The 14,652-nt window shown below is 63.9% G+C and overlaps 2 protein-coding genes across 3 annotated transcripts in view; one reads left to right on the forward strand and one right to left on the reverse strand.

The window, feature by feature from the left end:
* TUBG1 (tubulin gamma 1) overlaps positions 1–6,598 on the forward strand; it is a 6,859-nt gene extending 261 nt beyond the window's left edge. Inside the window, exons 2-11 of the mRNA XM_041426492.1 lie at positions 151–263; positions 750–917; positions 1,104–1,172; positions 1,965–2,044; positions 2,629–2,755; positions 3,447–3,533; positions 3,752–3,901; positions 5,151–5,303; positions 5,573–5,734; positions 5,916–6,598. Of these exons, the coding sequence (XP_041282426.1) occupies positions 151–263; positions 750–917; positions 1,104–1,172; positions 1,965–2,044; positions 2,629–2,755; positions 3,447–3,533; positions 3,752–3,901; positions 5,151–5,303; positions 5,573–5,734; positions 5,916–6,113 (1,307 nt within the window). The 3' untranslated portion in view covers positions 6,114–6,598. The remainder of the gene's footprint in view (positions 1–150; positions 264–749; positions 918–1,103; positions 1,173–1,964; positions 2,045–2,628; positions 2,756–3,446; positions 3,534–3,751; positions 3,902–5,150; positions 5,304–5,572; positions 5,735–5,915) is intronic.
* An 886-nt stretch (positions 6,599–7,484) lies between these two features.
* Positions 7,485–14,646, reverse strand: PLEKHH3 (pleckstrin homology, MyTH4 and FERM domain containing H3). 2 transcript variants are annotated; one of them, XM_041426537.1, is made up of 13 exons: positions 14,407–14,646; positions 12,526–12,581; positions 11,783–11,871; positions 11,463–11,657; positions 11,124–11,281; positions 10,843–10,966; positions 10,094–10,391; positions 9,794–10,001; positions 9,437–9,564; positions 9,190–9,310; positions 8,661–9,110; positions 8,396–8,587; positions 7,485–8,315 (listed from the first exon to the last, which is right to left on the reverse strand). In XM_041426537.1, exons 1-13 carry the CDS (start codon positions 14,557–14,559, stop codon positions 8,133–8,135), a joined length of 2,355 nt encoding a protein of 784 aa, XP_041282471.1. In that variant the 5' UTR covers positions 14,560–14,646; the 3' UTR covers positions 7,485–8,132. The 2 variants fall into 2 exon arrangements, with proteins under 2 accessions (XP_041282471.1, XP_041282470.1); XM_041426536.1 differs by having other exon boundaries at positions 9,428–9,564.
* Between the last annotated feature and the right edge of the window lie 6 nt (positions 14,647–14,652).

Raw genomic sequence — 14,652 nt, forward strand, 5'->3', positions numbered from 1 at the left:
ATGTAGCCCATTAGCGGGGCCTGGCGGGACGGGGCGGGGCTTCAAGCGAGAGGGGCGGGGCCTGCGGACCGGGGCGCTCCCGGCCTTGCCCCGGTCCCGGCCCCGGTACCGATCCCGCTGCCCGGCCCGTCTGACCGCGCCTCCCCGCAGTCGGGTTCGAGTTCTGGAAGCAGCTCTGCGCCGAGCACGGCATCAGCCCCGAGGGCATCGTGGAAGAGTTCGCCACCGAGGGCACCGACCGCAAGGACGTCTTCTTTTACCAGGTACCGGCGGCCCCGGGCCGGGGAGCGGGCACACGGCGCGAAGCCCGCTGCCCCGGTCCCCGCGGGGCTCCGTGCCCCCGCAGGTGCCGTTCCCTGTCTGTGCCCCGTGCCCAGCCCCTGCGGGCCCGCGGGGCGGGCGCTGCCGGTGCCGGCGGGAGCGGCGGCTCAGCCCCGGCTCCTGCCTGCAGCCCGCTCCGGGCTCCCGCCTGCGCTCCCGCTGTGTTTGTGCAGCTCTGGGGGCGGAGCAGAGGCACGAGGCTGTGGCTGCCATAGAGAGTGTGTTATGTAAGCACCGAGGGTTCCTCCCCTGCCGCGCCGGGAGCGCTGTGGGGCGCAGACGCTGCATTGAGCAGGGCTGCACAGGAGCAGCCTCTCTCGCCAAGCCCGGCCGTGTGGGCTCAGCTGCAGCCAGGGGTGGCTCATGCTCTGGCAGTGGAAGTGGCACCGAGCTGCAGCAGCATGGGGATCCTCTTGCTGTGGTTGTAGGCAGATGATGAGCACTACATCCCCCGGGCCGTGCTGCTGGACCTGGAGCCCCGTGTCATCCACTCCATCCTCAACTCCCCTTACGCCAACCTTTACAACCCAGAAAACATCTACCTGTCTGAGCATGGAGGGGGAGCTGGCAACAACTGGGCCAGTGGCTTCTCGCAGGTACCAGCCCTAGTGCTGCTGGGTGAGACTCCTCAGCCCTGGGGCTTTGTCCTGTGTCCCTGCCCTGTGTGGCACCCCGGGCACGGGACCACGCTGCCAGTCTGACTCAGCTTCACACTGAGCTTGAGCAGCTCTTGTCTATGTTCTGTGGGAAAGGAGCAAAACCAGTCCTGATCTCTCTTGCAGGGAGAAAAGATCCACGAAGATATTTTTGACATAATAGACAGAGAGGCTGATGGGAGTGACAGCTTGGAAGTAAGTAAACAAGGGATTTGGATCTGGTGGCCCTGGCTGGTGTTTTCCCAGCTGGGTTGCTCTTTGTAAGGTTGAGCTCAGCACTCTGATGGGCACAGACTAGCTCAGTGAGCTTCTGAGCACAGAACATGTAGAGAGGGGATCTGGGGACAGGAGATCTGTCCATCCCCACTCCCCCTGCCAGCCTGCCCCAGAAGTTCTTCCACTGTTTGCTTGTGGGGCATTTTTCTTTATGCTGTCCATGTGAACCCATACCCTGTGTGCAGACAGACAGGGCTGCCAGGTGTTCATGTCAGGCTGTGACGTGGCAGCAGGGGAAGGGAGAACATCACTAAAAGAAGCTGGCAGGAGATTCAAGTGCCTGTTGTGGGAGCTGGGCATGTGGGAGCTGCCCTGGAGTCAGGCTGTGGGAGCTTGTCCTCAGTCATTCTGGGAGGAGGGAGGGGTGTGAAGGACCCAGGAAAGGGCTGAGAACGTGCAGTCCCATTTCCTGTGACCGACTGGACCCTGGAGGTGACATTGGAGCTGTTCCAGTCCTGTTCTGGGTGGGAGGAACCTGAATGCTCTGCAGCAGCTGTTGCACTTTGTGGGGTGTGCAGAGATGTGGACCCCAGAGTGTGGGCAGGAGTGGCCTGAGGAGCTGGGGTGAGTCTCTGCTGCATCCATGCTCCCTGCTGCTACGAGGAGCTCTGGCCCTGTCTGGCAGGTCTCTGCTGGAGGTAGCAGGGGTGACACATTGTCTGCCTGCTCTGGGGCTGAGCTTCACCTTCAGCACCTGCTGCTTCCTTCCAGGGCTTTGTGCTTTGCCACTCCATTGCTGGTGGAACAGGCTCTGGGCTGGGCTCGTACCTCCTGGAGAGACTGAATGACAGGTGAGACAGCCCTGTCCCCTTCCCACACCGCAGAGCTGGCCCAGCCTGGGCAGCCTGCCTGGAGCTGGAGAGCGCTGACTCAGAGCCACCACCCCCACCCAAACACTGCCTTGTGCAATCCCTGGCGTGCTGCCTGCAGAAGGCTGGCTCCTGATACGCCTGGGGACTAAAGAGGCTCTGAAACTGGACTTGGTCTGTCCAAGCTCTGCCTTCCCTCAGCCGTTCTTATCAGGCAGCTGCCTGTGGACACCCTGACAGTGCAGGGGAGGGTGGGAGGCTCTGGCTGAAGGCTGTGAGCTGCCATCCTGGCCTGTTTCAGCTTGCATCCTCTTGAAAATACTTGTGAGCAGCTGCTTAATCAGCCTGTGGATGGCTCAGCCTCCCTGTAGCTCCTCTGGCAGCCAGCTCCTGTGCTGCTGGGGTAGGCATTGCTGGGACACATTCTCTCCCTCCCTGGGAGCCACTCTGGCTGCAGCTTTGGTGACTCACCCTGTCCTGAGCCCTGGAGACTGCTTAGGCAGCTTGTGGGAGGGGAGAGTGCAGCTTGATGGTGTTAACCCTTGAGATGCTGCACTTCTCACTAGGTATCCCAAGAAACTGGTGGAGACCTACTCAGTGTTCCCAAACCAGGATGAGATGAGCGATGTTGTCGTCCAGCCGTACAACTCCCTGCTGACACTGAAGAGGCTGACCCAGAATGCTGACTGTGTGGTAAGAGGCCTGTGGTGCAGCCAGCCCTGAGGAGATGGCCCTGTCCCCACAGCTCAGAATTGCAGCCCATCCTGGGGCCAGCACCGTGTGCCTGCAAGCCCCAGGTGCAGCAATGAGTGTGCCCTGAACAGAAGGGCCAAGCAGATGTGGCCCCAGGGACCCTCACTGGTGCTAACCCCTGCAGAGCTGCCTGGCATTTCTGCCTTGGGTCCAGCAGATCTTCCCAAGGCAGTGAGGACTGGCTGTGCTTCCTCTGTGTAGCTGTGCTGCAGCCCCTGCCTTAATGCAACTCCTGTGTCATTTGCAGCACCCACAGCATCCCCAGCCAGGCAGCACCTTCAGCCTGCACCGGGGCCTTTGGTCACATCTGACCAGACAATGGGGCTGCTCCCTGCATGTGGCAGTGCAGGAGCAGTTGCATTGGAGCTGCTGCAAGTGCCAGTGCTGGTCCAGGGGCAGAGCTCTTTGGGAGAGCACGGGGAGCACAGCCAGGAGGGAGGGACGAGGTTCCATTGACGGTGTCAGTTACGTGCCACACATGAGTCAGCTTGTGGTTTCAAGTGTCTGCCACTTGTGCAGAGGGCTCCTCTCAGGGCCTGTGCTGGACCACCAGTGCCCTGGGACACATGGCCAGGACTGGCCTTCCTCAGCTGCCTCAGGGGCCCTTCACAGAGCCAGGTTTCTCTTGCAGGTGGTTCTGGACAACACAGCCTTGAATCGGATCGCGACAGACCGGCTGCACATTCAGAACCCATCATTCTCACAGATCAATCAGCTGGTGAGAAGGACTTTTCCCTCAGGAAAAACCAGAATAGGGTTTCCTGGCTGTGTTCAGTTTAATCTGAACCAGCTTCATGGGCTGGGCTCAGATGGGCAGCCTGGAGCTGTGAGTGAGGGCCCTGTGCCCTTCCAGGTGCCCCAGCTTCCCTTGGCATGTCAGCATGAGGCAGATTTTGACACTCTGTGACCCTCTGCTCACCCTGTCCTCTCCCCTAGGTGTCCACCATCATGTCTGCCAGCACCACCACGCTCAGGTATCCTGGATACATGAACAACGACCTCATTGGGCTGATTGCCTCTCTGATCCCCACGCCCAGGCTGCACTTCCTCATGACGGGCTACACGCCGCTCACCACCGACCAGTCGGTAAGGCAGGCTCCCCTCCCCATCCCCAGGGGCAGAGAAGCTGCCACACTCACCTTGCAGCATCCGTCAGCCCCGTGTCTCTGTGAGCTGTCACTGCACGTCCCAAATCCCAGGCCCACGTGCTCATGCCACATGACTGCAGCATGTGCAATGAATCAGACCTGAGCAGGCAGTTGTGCTTGTGCCAGGCTACCTGCTGCATGCATCAGGGTGGCTGTCGAGATCATCAGGGTCTGGACTGGCAAAAGCCACCCTTAGCAGTGATGAGAGCAAGGCCAGGAGAGTGGCCTTGCCAGTCCTGCCACCCCCATGAGCCATCAGCTTCAGCAATTTGTGTCCAAACACTAATGCTTATTGTCACTGATGGTGGGCTACAGGTGTCAGCCATTTCCTGAAGCTCAGTCTGTGTCTGAGAGTGAATTTGCCACCCTTCTGCACTTCAAGTGCTGCTTTTTGTGTTTGGCTGGTCCCTAACCAGTGTCCCCAGCACCCTGGTGCCAGTGGGGCAGTTCTGTTTCGGGAGGTGCTCACCTGCGCTGACCCACCACGGCCCGGAAGGAACTAACAGCTGCTCTTCTCCTCTCCCTGTGTGCATTTCCTCAGGATGTTTCTCAGAGAAGCAAATCTGAAAAACTGCTGGCTCTGAAAAGGGTATCGGTGTGTGATCTGTCCTCTGAGAGAGGAGTGTGGGCAGGGCTCAACCAGTGCAGGAGGGGTCTGCCAGCTCACCCAGCTGTCCCTGCTGTGGGCAGCCTGGGTGCTGGCCCTGGCTGTGCCCCCGCTGGCCAGCAGCAGCACTCAGGGAGGGCAGTGGCCAGGCTGCCCATAGCTCAGAGCTGGGCAAGGCAGGGAGGGCATGCAGTGGGGAACAGCCCCTTTGCTGTTGAACCCCCACTGCTCCCTGCCTGGCAGTGGGACAGGACCCATGTTTGACAGCAAAAACATGAAACAGGTCCCTGTCCCTCTGTTCTCAGCTGAGCTTCACCCCCAGCCCTGCTGTACTGGAGAATGTGGGCCAGACAGCCCCTACACTGGAGCCTCCACTGACACTTTGTTTCTTGGCCTGGCTGTGCCTGTTGTGCAGTGTTGGGATTTCCCTGTCTTGCATGTGGCTTTGCATGTGACTACATGCCCAGGGTGAGGGCATTTCTGTCCAGCTGCCCCCTGTTCCTGTGTGAGTGTGTACCAGGCAGCAGGAGGGCAGGGAGCAGCACACCTACTGCCTCTGACCCCTGGCTGGCCCGTGCAGGTGGCCAGTGTGAGGAAAACCACAGTCCTGGACGTGATGAGAAGGTTGCTGCAGCCTAAAAACGTGATGGTGTCCACAGGGCGAGACAGGCAGACCAACCACTGCTACATTGCCATCCTCAACATCATCCAGGGGGAGGTGGATCCTACACAGGTGAGTCCCCGTGGCTGTTCAGGTTCCGATGGCAGTGGTGTGGCAGAGGGAAGAGCATGGTCACTGTGCAGGGATCCTGGGGTGAGCTAGGCAGTGCCTGAGAGCTGGCTTCAGACTGCTCGTTTGGGCTTTGGCCTCATGGGAAGGCTGCAGTCATGCTGAAATGACTGAAATGACTCCCCGTGGCTGTGGGGAGCAGCTCCTGGGTCTGCTGCAGCCAGGCTGTTTGTCCCTCACCCTGCTGTCCCTTGCTGCTCTCATCCCGCCAGGTTCACAAGAGTCTGCAGCGGATCCGGGAGAGGAAGTTGGCCAACTTCATCCCCTGGGGCCCTGCCAGCATCCAGGTGGCTTTGTCCCGCAAGTCCCCTTACCTGCCGTCCGCTCACCGCGTCAGCGGCCTCATGATGGCCAACCACACCAACATCTCCTCGGTGAGCTCCTTCCCTCCCACACCCGGCCCTGCAGCCCCAGACCTCGTGCCTCTTCATTCTGGGCCTGTCACAAAGCCAGGGACGGGGGTGGGTGGCTCCCAGCAGGGATCAGTCCTGCTGGCTTCTCTTGGGAAGGGTCCCTGGGGAGCTGTGGCCGCCCTGACCCGGCGCTGCTCTCCAGCTGTTCGAGCGGACGTGCCGGCAATACGACAAGCTGCGCAAGCGAGAGGCCTTCCTGGAGCAGTTCCGCAAGGAGGACATCTTCAAGGACAACTTCGACGAGCTGGACAACTCCCGGGAGATCGTGCAGCAGCTGATCGATGAGTATCACGCAGCCACACGCCCTGACTACATCTCCTGGGGCACGCAGGAACAGTGAGTGCCCTGCCAGCAGACAGGTCCGTGGCCACCCCCACGCACGCCGGCAGGGCTCGTCTCTGCCGTGCCCACGTTTGTCACCCCTCAGCGCTGCCTGGCGTGGCAGAGCCCTCGTGCCAGTGCTCCTCTGTGGAAAGCTCTGTGTGGGGAGCCTGCAGCTCCTCAGCGGGGCACAGCCCCCGCCCCACCGTGTGCCCTGGCCCAGGACAGGACTGGGGCAGCTGCGCGCTCTGCTGGGAGGGAACCTCTGCCTGTGGGAGCAACACTTGCTGTGAGGAGGAGGAGGAGAGTGACCCTGGGGCTGGGAACAGGTCTGGCCCCCTGAGTTTGGGTGCACACAACCCCCGTGGCCAAAGGCTCCGTGTGGCTGAGCTAGTCCTTGCCCTGGGCAGGAGCCTTGTTCCTCCTTGGCCAGATCAGGCCTGGGGCACGGGCTGTATCTATATTTTTGTAGGTTATTTTGCTTTAATAAAGGCTGTTCCTGCACTGATGCATGACTCCAGATTGAACAGCCAGGCAGGGAAGCCAGATGCAGAGACTGGGGTTGGTGCTTGCCTTGTCTGGCTGGCCAGCTGGCCGCAGTGCACAGGAGAACCATGCTCACCGACATGCCCTGGGGTGTGCAGGGCCAGCTCTGCCCTGGCTGGCAGTGCCATGGGGCCCAGGCAGCACTGGGCAACTGCTGCAGCAGAGCCAGAAATACTGGCAGGACCTGCCAGCACAGCTGACCAGGGCTGGGACTGGCACCGCCCTGCCCGCAGAGCACACGGCACCCACATGGATCTTCTGCAGGAGTGAGGCCCTTGCAGGGGTGGGCCGTGAGGGGCTGGGGGTGCCCTCACCACTCAGGATCCGAGGCAGGGACAGCAGCACCAGGAAGGACATGGACATGAGGCCGTACAGTGTCAGGGGATATGGACACAGCAGCGCTGGTCCTGACCTGTGGGAGTTGGGCTGTGGCCTGGGACAAGGGGCAGTCCTGGCACTATCCCAAGCCCAGACAGCCCAAGGTGAAAATTAGCATTTTCCTCTTACCCTTTGGGGCACAGAGCAGGTGACTAAAAATACAGCCACTGTGGCAGCATGGGCTCCCACGCCCTCTTTGGCAGCGGCCCCCGTGGCTGGGGCAGTTCCCCCCCCCCGGGGCAGCCAGTGCCAGGGGCTGCCGGGGAGCTGGAGCTGCCTGTGCTCTTGGGGAAATGCCAAAGGTCGCCTGGCAATGACCAGAGGGACAGCAGTCCCTGCCCCCAAGGACACGCTGTGCTGCTCCTCCCCGCTGCCTGTCCCAGGCCCTGCTGCCCTAGCTGCCCCAGGGATCCGACTGTCCCAGCCTCCTGCTGGCAACCCACGCTCCAGGACAGGAGGCCCAGCCTTTCCTTTGTGCATTTATTTAGAAAAACAACCAACCAACCCCCCCATCCCAAGACAGAACCAACAAACTCTACAGAGGCAACACTGAGGGGCCAAGCCCCAGCCGTACCAGCTGCCACTTCACCAGCCACCCCTGTGACATAAACCTGGCCACAGGGCCACCGCAGAGCCCAGCCACTCATGCAGGAGGAGCCCGTGGGTCCCCAGGGCAGCTTGGCCAAAAGCCGCCCGCAGCTTTCCAGAAGGGGTGGGTCCAGAGGACGGACAGACAGATAATGGCACAGCACTACTGCCTGGTACCCTCTGCTCTGCCCAGGGCACGAGCAGAGTGGCCAGGCAACACAAGTGCTGGAGGCAAAGGCACCAGGGTATAGGGGACGGGGACAGGCCTGGGGGCAGCGTGGGGGACCGCAGCGAGGCGGCCCCGCTGCCCACCAGGGAAAGTGCTGGGAGACGTGGGGCGCGCAGGCGTCTCAAAATAAATTAAGGGAATAGCCAGAAAGGCAATGGCAGTGGGGGAGCACAACCCCCTGGCCCCCTGCTCTCTGGAGCAGCTGGGGGCCAGCACAGACCTGCCACTCGCTGCCGGGCTTGGCTGCCCTCCCACGCCGGCCATCGGAGCCCCTGCGCGGCCACACCAGCTGCTGGGCTAGCTGTGGGAGGAACCCACTGGTGGCCGGTGCTGCCAGGGCCCGGGTGCAGGGCAGAGCCCCTGGGGCAGCACAGTGGGCTCCAAAGTGGGGGGACTGGCAGGAGGCTCCTGGGGCCGGGGCAGCCGCTGGGCACCCGCAGAGGCGAGGTATGTGTTGAGGAGCTGGGCGATCTCATCCACCTGCAGGTAGAGCAGGTACAGGGGGTCAGTCTGGGGCATCCTTGGTGAGAGGGGAGGGTGGAGGGATGGCAGCTCCTTACCTGGGAGGTCTCAAAGAGCAGGTCTCGATCCTCCACGGAGAGGCGGAAGGTGCTGCTGTCAGAGGCACCAAAGGAGGAGATGCGGCCGTAGCAGAAGCTGTCCAAGGGCTCGGGCTCTCCCGGCTTGTAGAGCGAGACGGCCTTGGCCCCGATGCCCAGCCACAGGCGCTGGGGCCCGGGGCCCACTGGGCTCTGCAAGGGAGAGGGGTGTCAGGGTTGCCCACTGCCAGGGCTGCCCCTGTACCACACCCAGCCGGGGCCTCACCGCCTGCAGGTCGACATCGAAGAGCGTGGAGCCAAAGCCAGGCCACTCCCGCACCAAGGCCACGTAGGCAGCCATGGCCTCGGGCCGGCCCATGCCCTGCAGCAGCTTCCACTTCTCCACAATGGCAGCCATGGTGCTGGCCCCCTCCTCACGCAGACGGCCCCGCAGGCGCTGGTCCCGCTCCGCCCGTTGCTTGGCCAGCGCTTGACCCCAGAGCCCCCCGGCCAGCAGCCCTGCCCGCAGCCGAGCCCCCCGGCACTTGGCGGGGGGCCGGTGGGGCAGGGGCGGCAGGCGGGCGTGCAGCACGTGGGGTGGGAAGAGCTCCTCCAGGCGCGGGAAGGGCGCGTGGGTGGAGAAGTCGCTGTTGAGGCTCTGCAGGCGCAGGGCCGCCAGCGTCTGCAGCGTCTCCTCGGATGTGGGCACGTAGCCCCGCAGCACCATCTCATGTGCCTGTGAGAGAGAGGGGTGAGCCAGCACAGCCACCACGGCACGGCACGGCACGGCACAGCCACCCCAGCGTGCCACTCACCTGCTCAAAGAGGAGGGCAAACTCCAGGCTGTCCCGTGGGACGTTGTCCGTGTCCAGGAAGCCGTAGTGCTTGAAGCAGAGCCGGCATGGTGGGTCCTGCTCCCGGTCCTCTCCAGCCAGGCTGCAGCAGACAAGACCGGCTCCATCAGCTTGTGGATGTGCCCCATACCCATCTGTCCCCTCCCACCCGTGGCCCCCCAGCCCCTCTCCTCCATAGGCAGCAGAACAGGACATTTACTTTTCAAACCTGGTGAGGACATCAGCCAGCAGTGTGGCACTGCCCACTGGCTGCTCCCGTCGCCGGGACTGCTCGTAGAGCGCAAAGAGGTTGGGGCTCTGGGACAGCCCCAGGCGTGACACAAGCTCCTGGGCCACCTGGGCGAGACAAAGGCAACCGATGGTGACCACGTGTTCCTGGCCACGGCACTCAGGGCTGTAAAGGGACACAGATTGGTCATGGTGGGCAAAGGCAGACAGCCCCGGCCCCTCTCCACCATGGCTCAGCTGGGAGAGACCCTGCTCACCTGCTGTGGCACACTGCCCACCCAACCCTGCGCATCAAAATGTCCCCAGCCCCCTGCCTGGCACAGCCACAACCCCTCACCTCCTCAGCTGTGGTGTGGGAACTGATGGCCACACTGCAGGCAGGTGCCCCAGGGCAGTGCACTGTGCAGATCATCTCTTGCCGCTGCATCAGCACCAGGATCTCCTCCAGAGAGGGCACACACTCCCTCCCCTTTGTCTTCCCCAACGCCTCTCGGATGAAACAGGCGTACTTGGCCATCTCCGAGGCAGGGAAACGGTTCTCTGTCCTGCAAGAAATGCCAGGAGGATCAGGCACCGCTCTGAGGGGCGCTGGCACCTGGCGAGCTCCCTGGTGCCAGCTAGCACCCCTGGCACTCACCTGTCCAGGTGGAAGCGCAGGAAGCGCAGGACAGGCGGGGAGGGCAGGAAGGTGCAGCTCATGCAGGTGAGGAGCTGCCAGTAGTGCAGGTCGCCCTGCCCACCCGGCGCCGGCGGCTCCGTAGTCTGCTTCACCAGCTGGCAGTAGATCTCATCCACCAGCGGCGGCAGGTCCAGGCAGGTCTGCAGGACACCCTGCATCAGCGGCACCGGGTCCCGCTCTGACTCCAGCTGCTGCAGCGAGTTGAAGAGCTTCACAGCCTCGTCACGCAGCGTGGTGTAGCTGCGGGGGCCAGGGGCTGTGGGATGGCATGAGGGTTAACAGCCCTGTGGTGTAGCTGTGGGGACCAGGGGCTGCGCAGCGTGGTGTAGCTGTGGGGGCCAGGGGCTGCACGATGGGATGAAGGTTAACAGCCCCGTGGTGTAGCTGTGGGGACCAGGGGCTCCAGGATGGATGAGGGTTAACAGCCCCGTGGTGTAGCTGTGGGGACCAGGGGCTGTGGGATGGCATAAGGGTTAACAGCCCCGTGGTGTAGCTGCAGGGTCCAGGGGCTGTGGGATGGGATGAGGGTTAACAGCCCCTTGGTCCTCCCCAGGACCCCCTGCCAGCAGCTGGGCACTGTTGTCACACCCAGGGCCAGCCAGGCCCCAGCCCAGTGCCCACCTGCCCCGCACAGCATCCAGCCCAGCCATCAGTGCTGCCAGCCTAGAGTGTAGGACCCAGCTCTGTGTCCCCCAGCTGCCGCTCACCGCTTTGGTCCAGGCTGCCGTAGGGGAAGGGCAGCAGGGGAGCGTAGAGGGGGCCACTGGTGTAGCGCAGGATGGGGTTGCAGCGATAGATCTGCTCCAGAACCTCAGGGCTGTCTCTGTGCTCCTGGGGGGCAAAGCAACAGCAACAGCTGCAGAGGGGTAACCCAGCCGAGTGCCTGGCACAGACCCCCACCACCACCCTGGGGCATGCAAGGCCCCAAACACCCACCCCAGTGCTGCCTACGGCTGTGGGCATGGGCAGCCCGGTGCCAAGGGCTCACCTCGACATCACGCATGAGCAGCTGGGTGGGTGTTTGGACAGGGGCTTTGCTGTCGATGACCTTCTGCACGGCGCACACCCAGCGCACAGCCTCGTTGAGGTGCTCCGTGTACAGGCGGTAGCAGTGCTTCCTGCCAAACACCGTCACGCTCCAGTAGCCTGCGAGGGACAGACCCGCTCACCCACTGTCCAGCAGCACCCCAGCCAGGCTGGCTCAGCGCCCCAGAGCTCAGCACAGCCTCTCCTCTGGGCAAAAGAAGCCCTCAGGGCTGGGAGGGTAACACAGGGTACAAGTTGTGCCGGGAAGATGCAGCCCAGCCAAGGGGCATGGGCAGCTCACCCGTCTCCTTGTAGAGCTGCTTGTCTGGCCAGAGCACAGAGCAGAGGCTGGTGAGCACCAGGGAGCCCAGGCGCCTGGCCCCCTTCTCGTTGCTGCTGTAGTAGTCCAGGGAGTCAGGCGTCAGCACGAACCAGTACTTCCGAGGACGGATCCAGGGGGTCTTCATGCAGCCCCGCATCTCCCGCTGCAGCCAGCCTGGGAAGGGGAACCCTCAGCCTCACTGACATCCACCCCAACGGCTTCTCAGCACAGGGAAGGGTCTGCACAGGTCTGCCCATCCCTCTGGGGTGGGACCAGCCACAGCTGGGGCACAATCCCACCTTTCACGAGAGCGTCAGGGTCATCCTCCACTGGCCCCGGGCCCTTCTCCACGATGAGGCTGCGCATCTCCTCTGCAACAAGCAGGGACCTGAGGACAACATGGGGCTGAGCTCAGATTCCCGTGGGGGTCTCCCACAGCCCCTGAGCAGGGAGCTGGCCGCGGGGCTGGGATGAGCTGGGTCCCAAGGGGCTCTGGGCACCCCACAGCCCTGCGGTGGGAACACGGCAGAGTCATTGGGTGCAAATGACCCCGGCTAAAAATAAGCTGTTTGCAGTCTTGGCCCTGCCAAGGAATTCGGAAAATGAACAACCAGGAAGGAATGTTGGCAGCAGCGTCAGTACTGCGAGTACAGCGAGAGAGCAGGCCCCTGTGCCCCGGCACCCCGTCTTCCTCAGCCCCAACCACCCCAGGGCACAGCCTCTGCTGATGGACACAGCCTGGCAGAGCCTCCTGGCACAGGAAGAGTCATGCACAGCCCCATCAGCTAAGCCTGCGGCAGTCAAGCCATCTGGCATGGCAGGGGGATGGAGACACGCCTGAGGATGCGCCAGGGACGGGGACAAGCACGGCAGTCCCGGCTCTGCCACTCCCTGCTCTACCTGACAGAGCAGCACAGCCTGGTGCTAGCTCGGTGGGCAGGATGGTTCAGCACGCGCCAGCACCAGGGCAACCTCCCACAACATGCCAGTCCCTCAGCTCCTGCAGCACCACACAAGGGACACAAGGCAGGGGAACACTCACCGCTCCGAGCCACTGCTGCTACGGGTGGGCTGGCTCAGGCTCACCTCCAGGGATCCCTGGGGAGGAAGGAGACATCTCAGCCCCACGGTCATTACCTGGCACTCCTGGCCATCCTCCCGCATGACTGTATGCCTCCTCATCAACCCGGGGAGACAGGCTCACATCCTGCTGCCATGGGGCACAAGAGCCCTGGCATCCACAAGGCCACGGCAAGAACCAGGGCTGCAGCTGGGGCACCCCGGGTGCGGGGGCAGCCGGCGGGCGCGCTGGCCGTGTGTCCTCAGCTGACCCAGCTGGCTGAATACCGTGCAGAATTGCACAAGGTCAGTGCTGAGTAATACGCTTACGGCACAAAGTCCCATTGTAATGGGGCCGCTGACTTCCTGCCCGCGGCGGTGGGACGCAGCACTGGGAAGTCCCTGGCCCTGCAGTGGGACAGGGTCAGTTCCTCCTCACGCAGCACAACTTGACATGGACGGTGCCGCTCACGTGACGGCCCTGGCACACATGCTGGGACACGAGGCAGAGCCCAGGCACAGGCAGGCACCGGGGCGGGCAGGGTGCCCGGCACAGTGGGGTGCGGGGACATGGAAGCACCGGCAGTGCTGTCCTGGGAGATGCACGGGAGCTCCTGCCAGCTGCAGCCCAACAGGGCAGCTAGAGGCTCGACAGGCCAGAGCACGCAACGCCAAGAAAAAGAGACAGATGCTAAAAATAGTGACAGGGAGGGGGGAGCTGCCGCAGGTATGGCTGTGCTGTGGGGCAGGGCCGGGCGCCACTGACCTGTGGCATTAAGGGCACCTGTCACACACTGCTGGTAGCCATGCACAGGGCCAGCTCCTCCAGACACTGTCCCACTGGAGAGGGCCCCACACGCTCCTCAGGGCTGCAGGCACGGAGGCAGTGCCTAGTTTCTCGCGGGCAGTCCAGAGGAGGCAGCGGTGGCAGCCGGCTCTTTCTCAGGGATATAAATAAACAGGAGAGGAGCTGTGGCGACAGGACCAGGGTAGCTGCTCCCACGCTCCCACGAAGGGGCGGCTGACACCGCGGCTTTCCAAGGACCCCCTGGCCACAGCAAAGTGCTCTCGGGGGAGCTGGCGTCACCAGTCGCCCACGCCAGCCCGGAGCCAGTGCGGCCCTTGGGATGTGGGAAGCCCAAAGACGGTCCCTTACATAGTTGTGCCCTTGGCACTGCCACCAGCTCCCAGAGGGTTCAGCTCCAGCCCTGTCACTGTCCCCACGGGTTGGCACTGCTGTGAAAGGGGACGGGCTGCTAAAGGACCGACAGAGCCAGGGCCGAGCCCGCAGTGGGCAGGGGTGAAGGGCCACAGCAAGCGGGACCAGGCAGTCACCACCCCGAGTCCCCCGAGTCCGGGCTGGGATTCGGCCCCACGGCTCTCGGTGCAGGAGAGCGGCGGGACAGACAGGAGCCCCGGGAGCTGCCCCGCACCCCGCGCTATCAGCCGTCGCACACGCAGCCCGGCCGGAGGAAGCACCGGTTTCCGCCGCTCCGTTTCCCTCCAGAGAGGAAGCAGCCGGAGACGGGAGATCCAGGCCCGCTCCCCGCGCCCGGCACGTGCTCCCGGGACAGCCCCGGTCCGCTCCGGCGGGGCAGTCCGGGGCCCCGCCGCGGGTCTGGCACGGTAGCCCGCGACCCCCGTCCTAAGGAGCAGCCCGGGCCGAAGCGGGCAGCAGCACCCAGCGGGACGGTCGGTCCTGCCCCGCGGGCCCGGGACCTCCGCGCCCGCCCGCCCGGAGCCTTCCCTGGGCTGCGGCTCGCCCGCACCCACCGGAACGACCCACCCCGCACCCAGCGGGACCACCCCGGCGGCTCGCCCGTGCTCGTCCCGGTGGCCGTCCCAGAGCCGCTGCCGGCCCCACCTGGTCTCCCTGGGCGCGGAGCTCGAAGGACGCCTCCTCCTCCTCTTCGGCCTCGCCGTCCGCCTCCCGCTCCGCCTCGCCGTAGTCCCGCCGCAGCAGCGTGAAGCCCCGTCGACAGCACAGCAGCCACCACAGCCCGCCCGGGAACGGCATCGCCCCGCCGACACCAACGGGACGGCACCGGGACGCGACGGGACCGGCCCGCCCCGCGCACCGGCCGCCGGCCCCGCCGCCGCCCCGGGCGGG

Source organism: Onychostruthus taczanowskii, unplaced genomic scaffold (assembly GCF_017590055.1).
Source record: "Onychostruthus taczanowskii isolate IOZ18803 unplaced genomic scaffold, ASM1759005v1 scaffold91, whole genome shotgun sequence".
NCBI lineage: Eukaryota > Metazoa > Chordata > Aves > Passeriformes > Passeridae > Onychostruthus > Onychostruthus taczanowskii.

Bases quoted from the DNA above. Each gene is read 5' to 3' on its own strand.
- PLEKHH3 (XM_041426536.1), bottom strand. From the start codon at position 14,559: ATGCCGTTCCCGGGCGGGCTGTGGTGGCTGCTGTGCTGTCGACGGGGC. The intron at 11,872-12,525 runs GTGAGTGTTCCC...TGTTGTCCTCAG, and splicing joins AGCAGCAGTGGCTCGGAGCG to GTCCCTGCTTGTTGCAGAGG. The intron at 10,002-10,093 runs GTGAGTGCCAGG...CATTTCTTGCAG, and splicing joins CTGCGCTTCCACCTGGACAG to GACAGAGAACCGTTTCCCTG.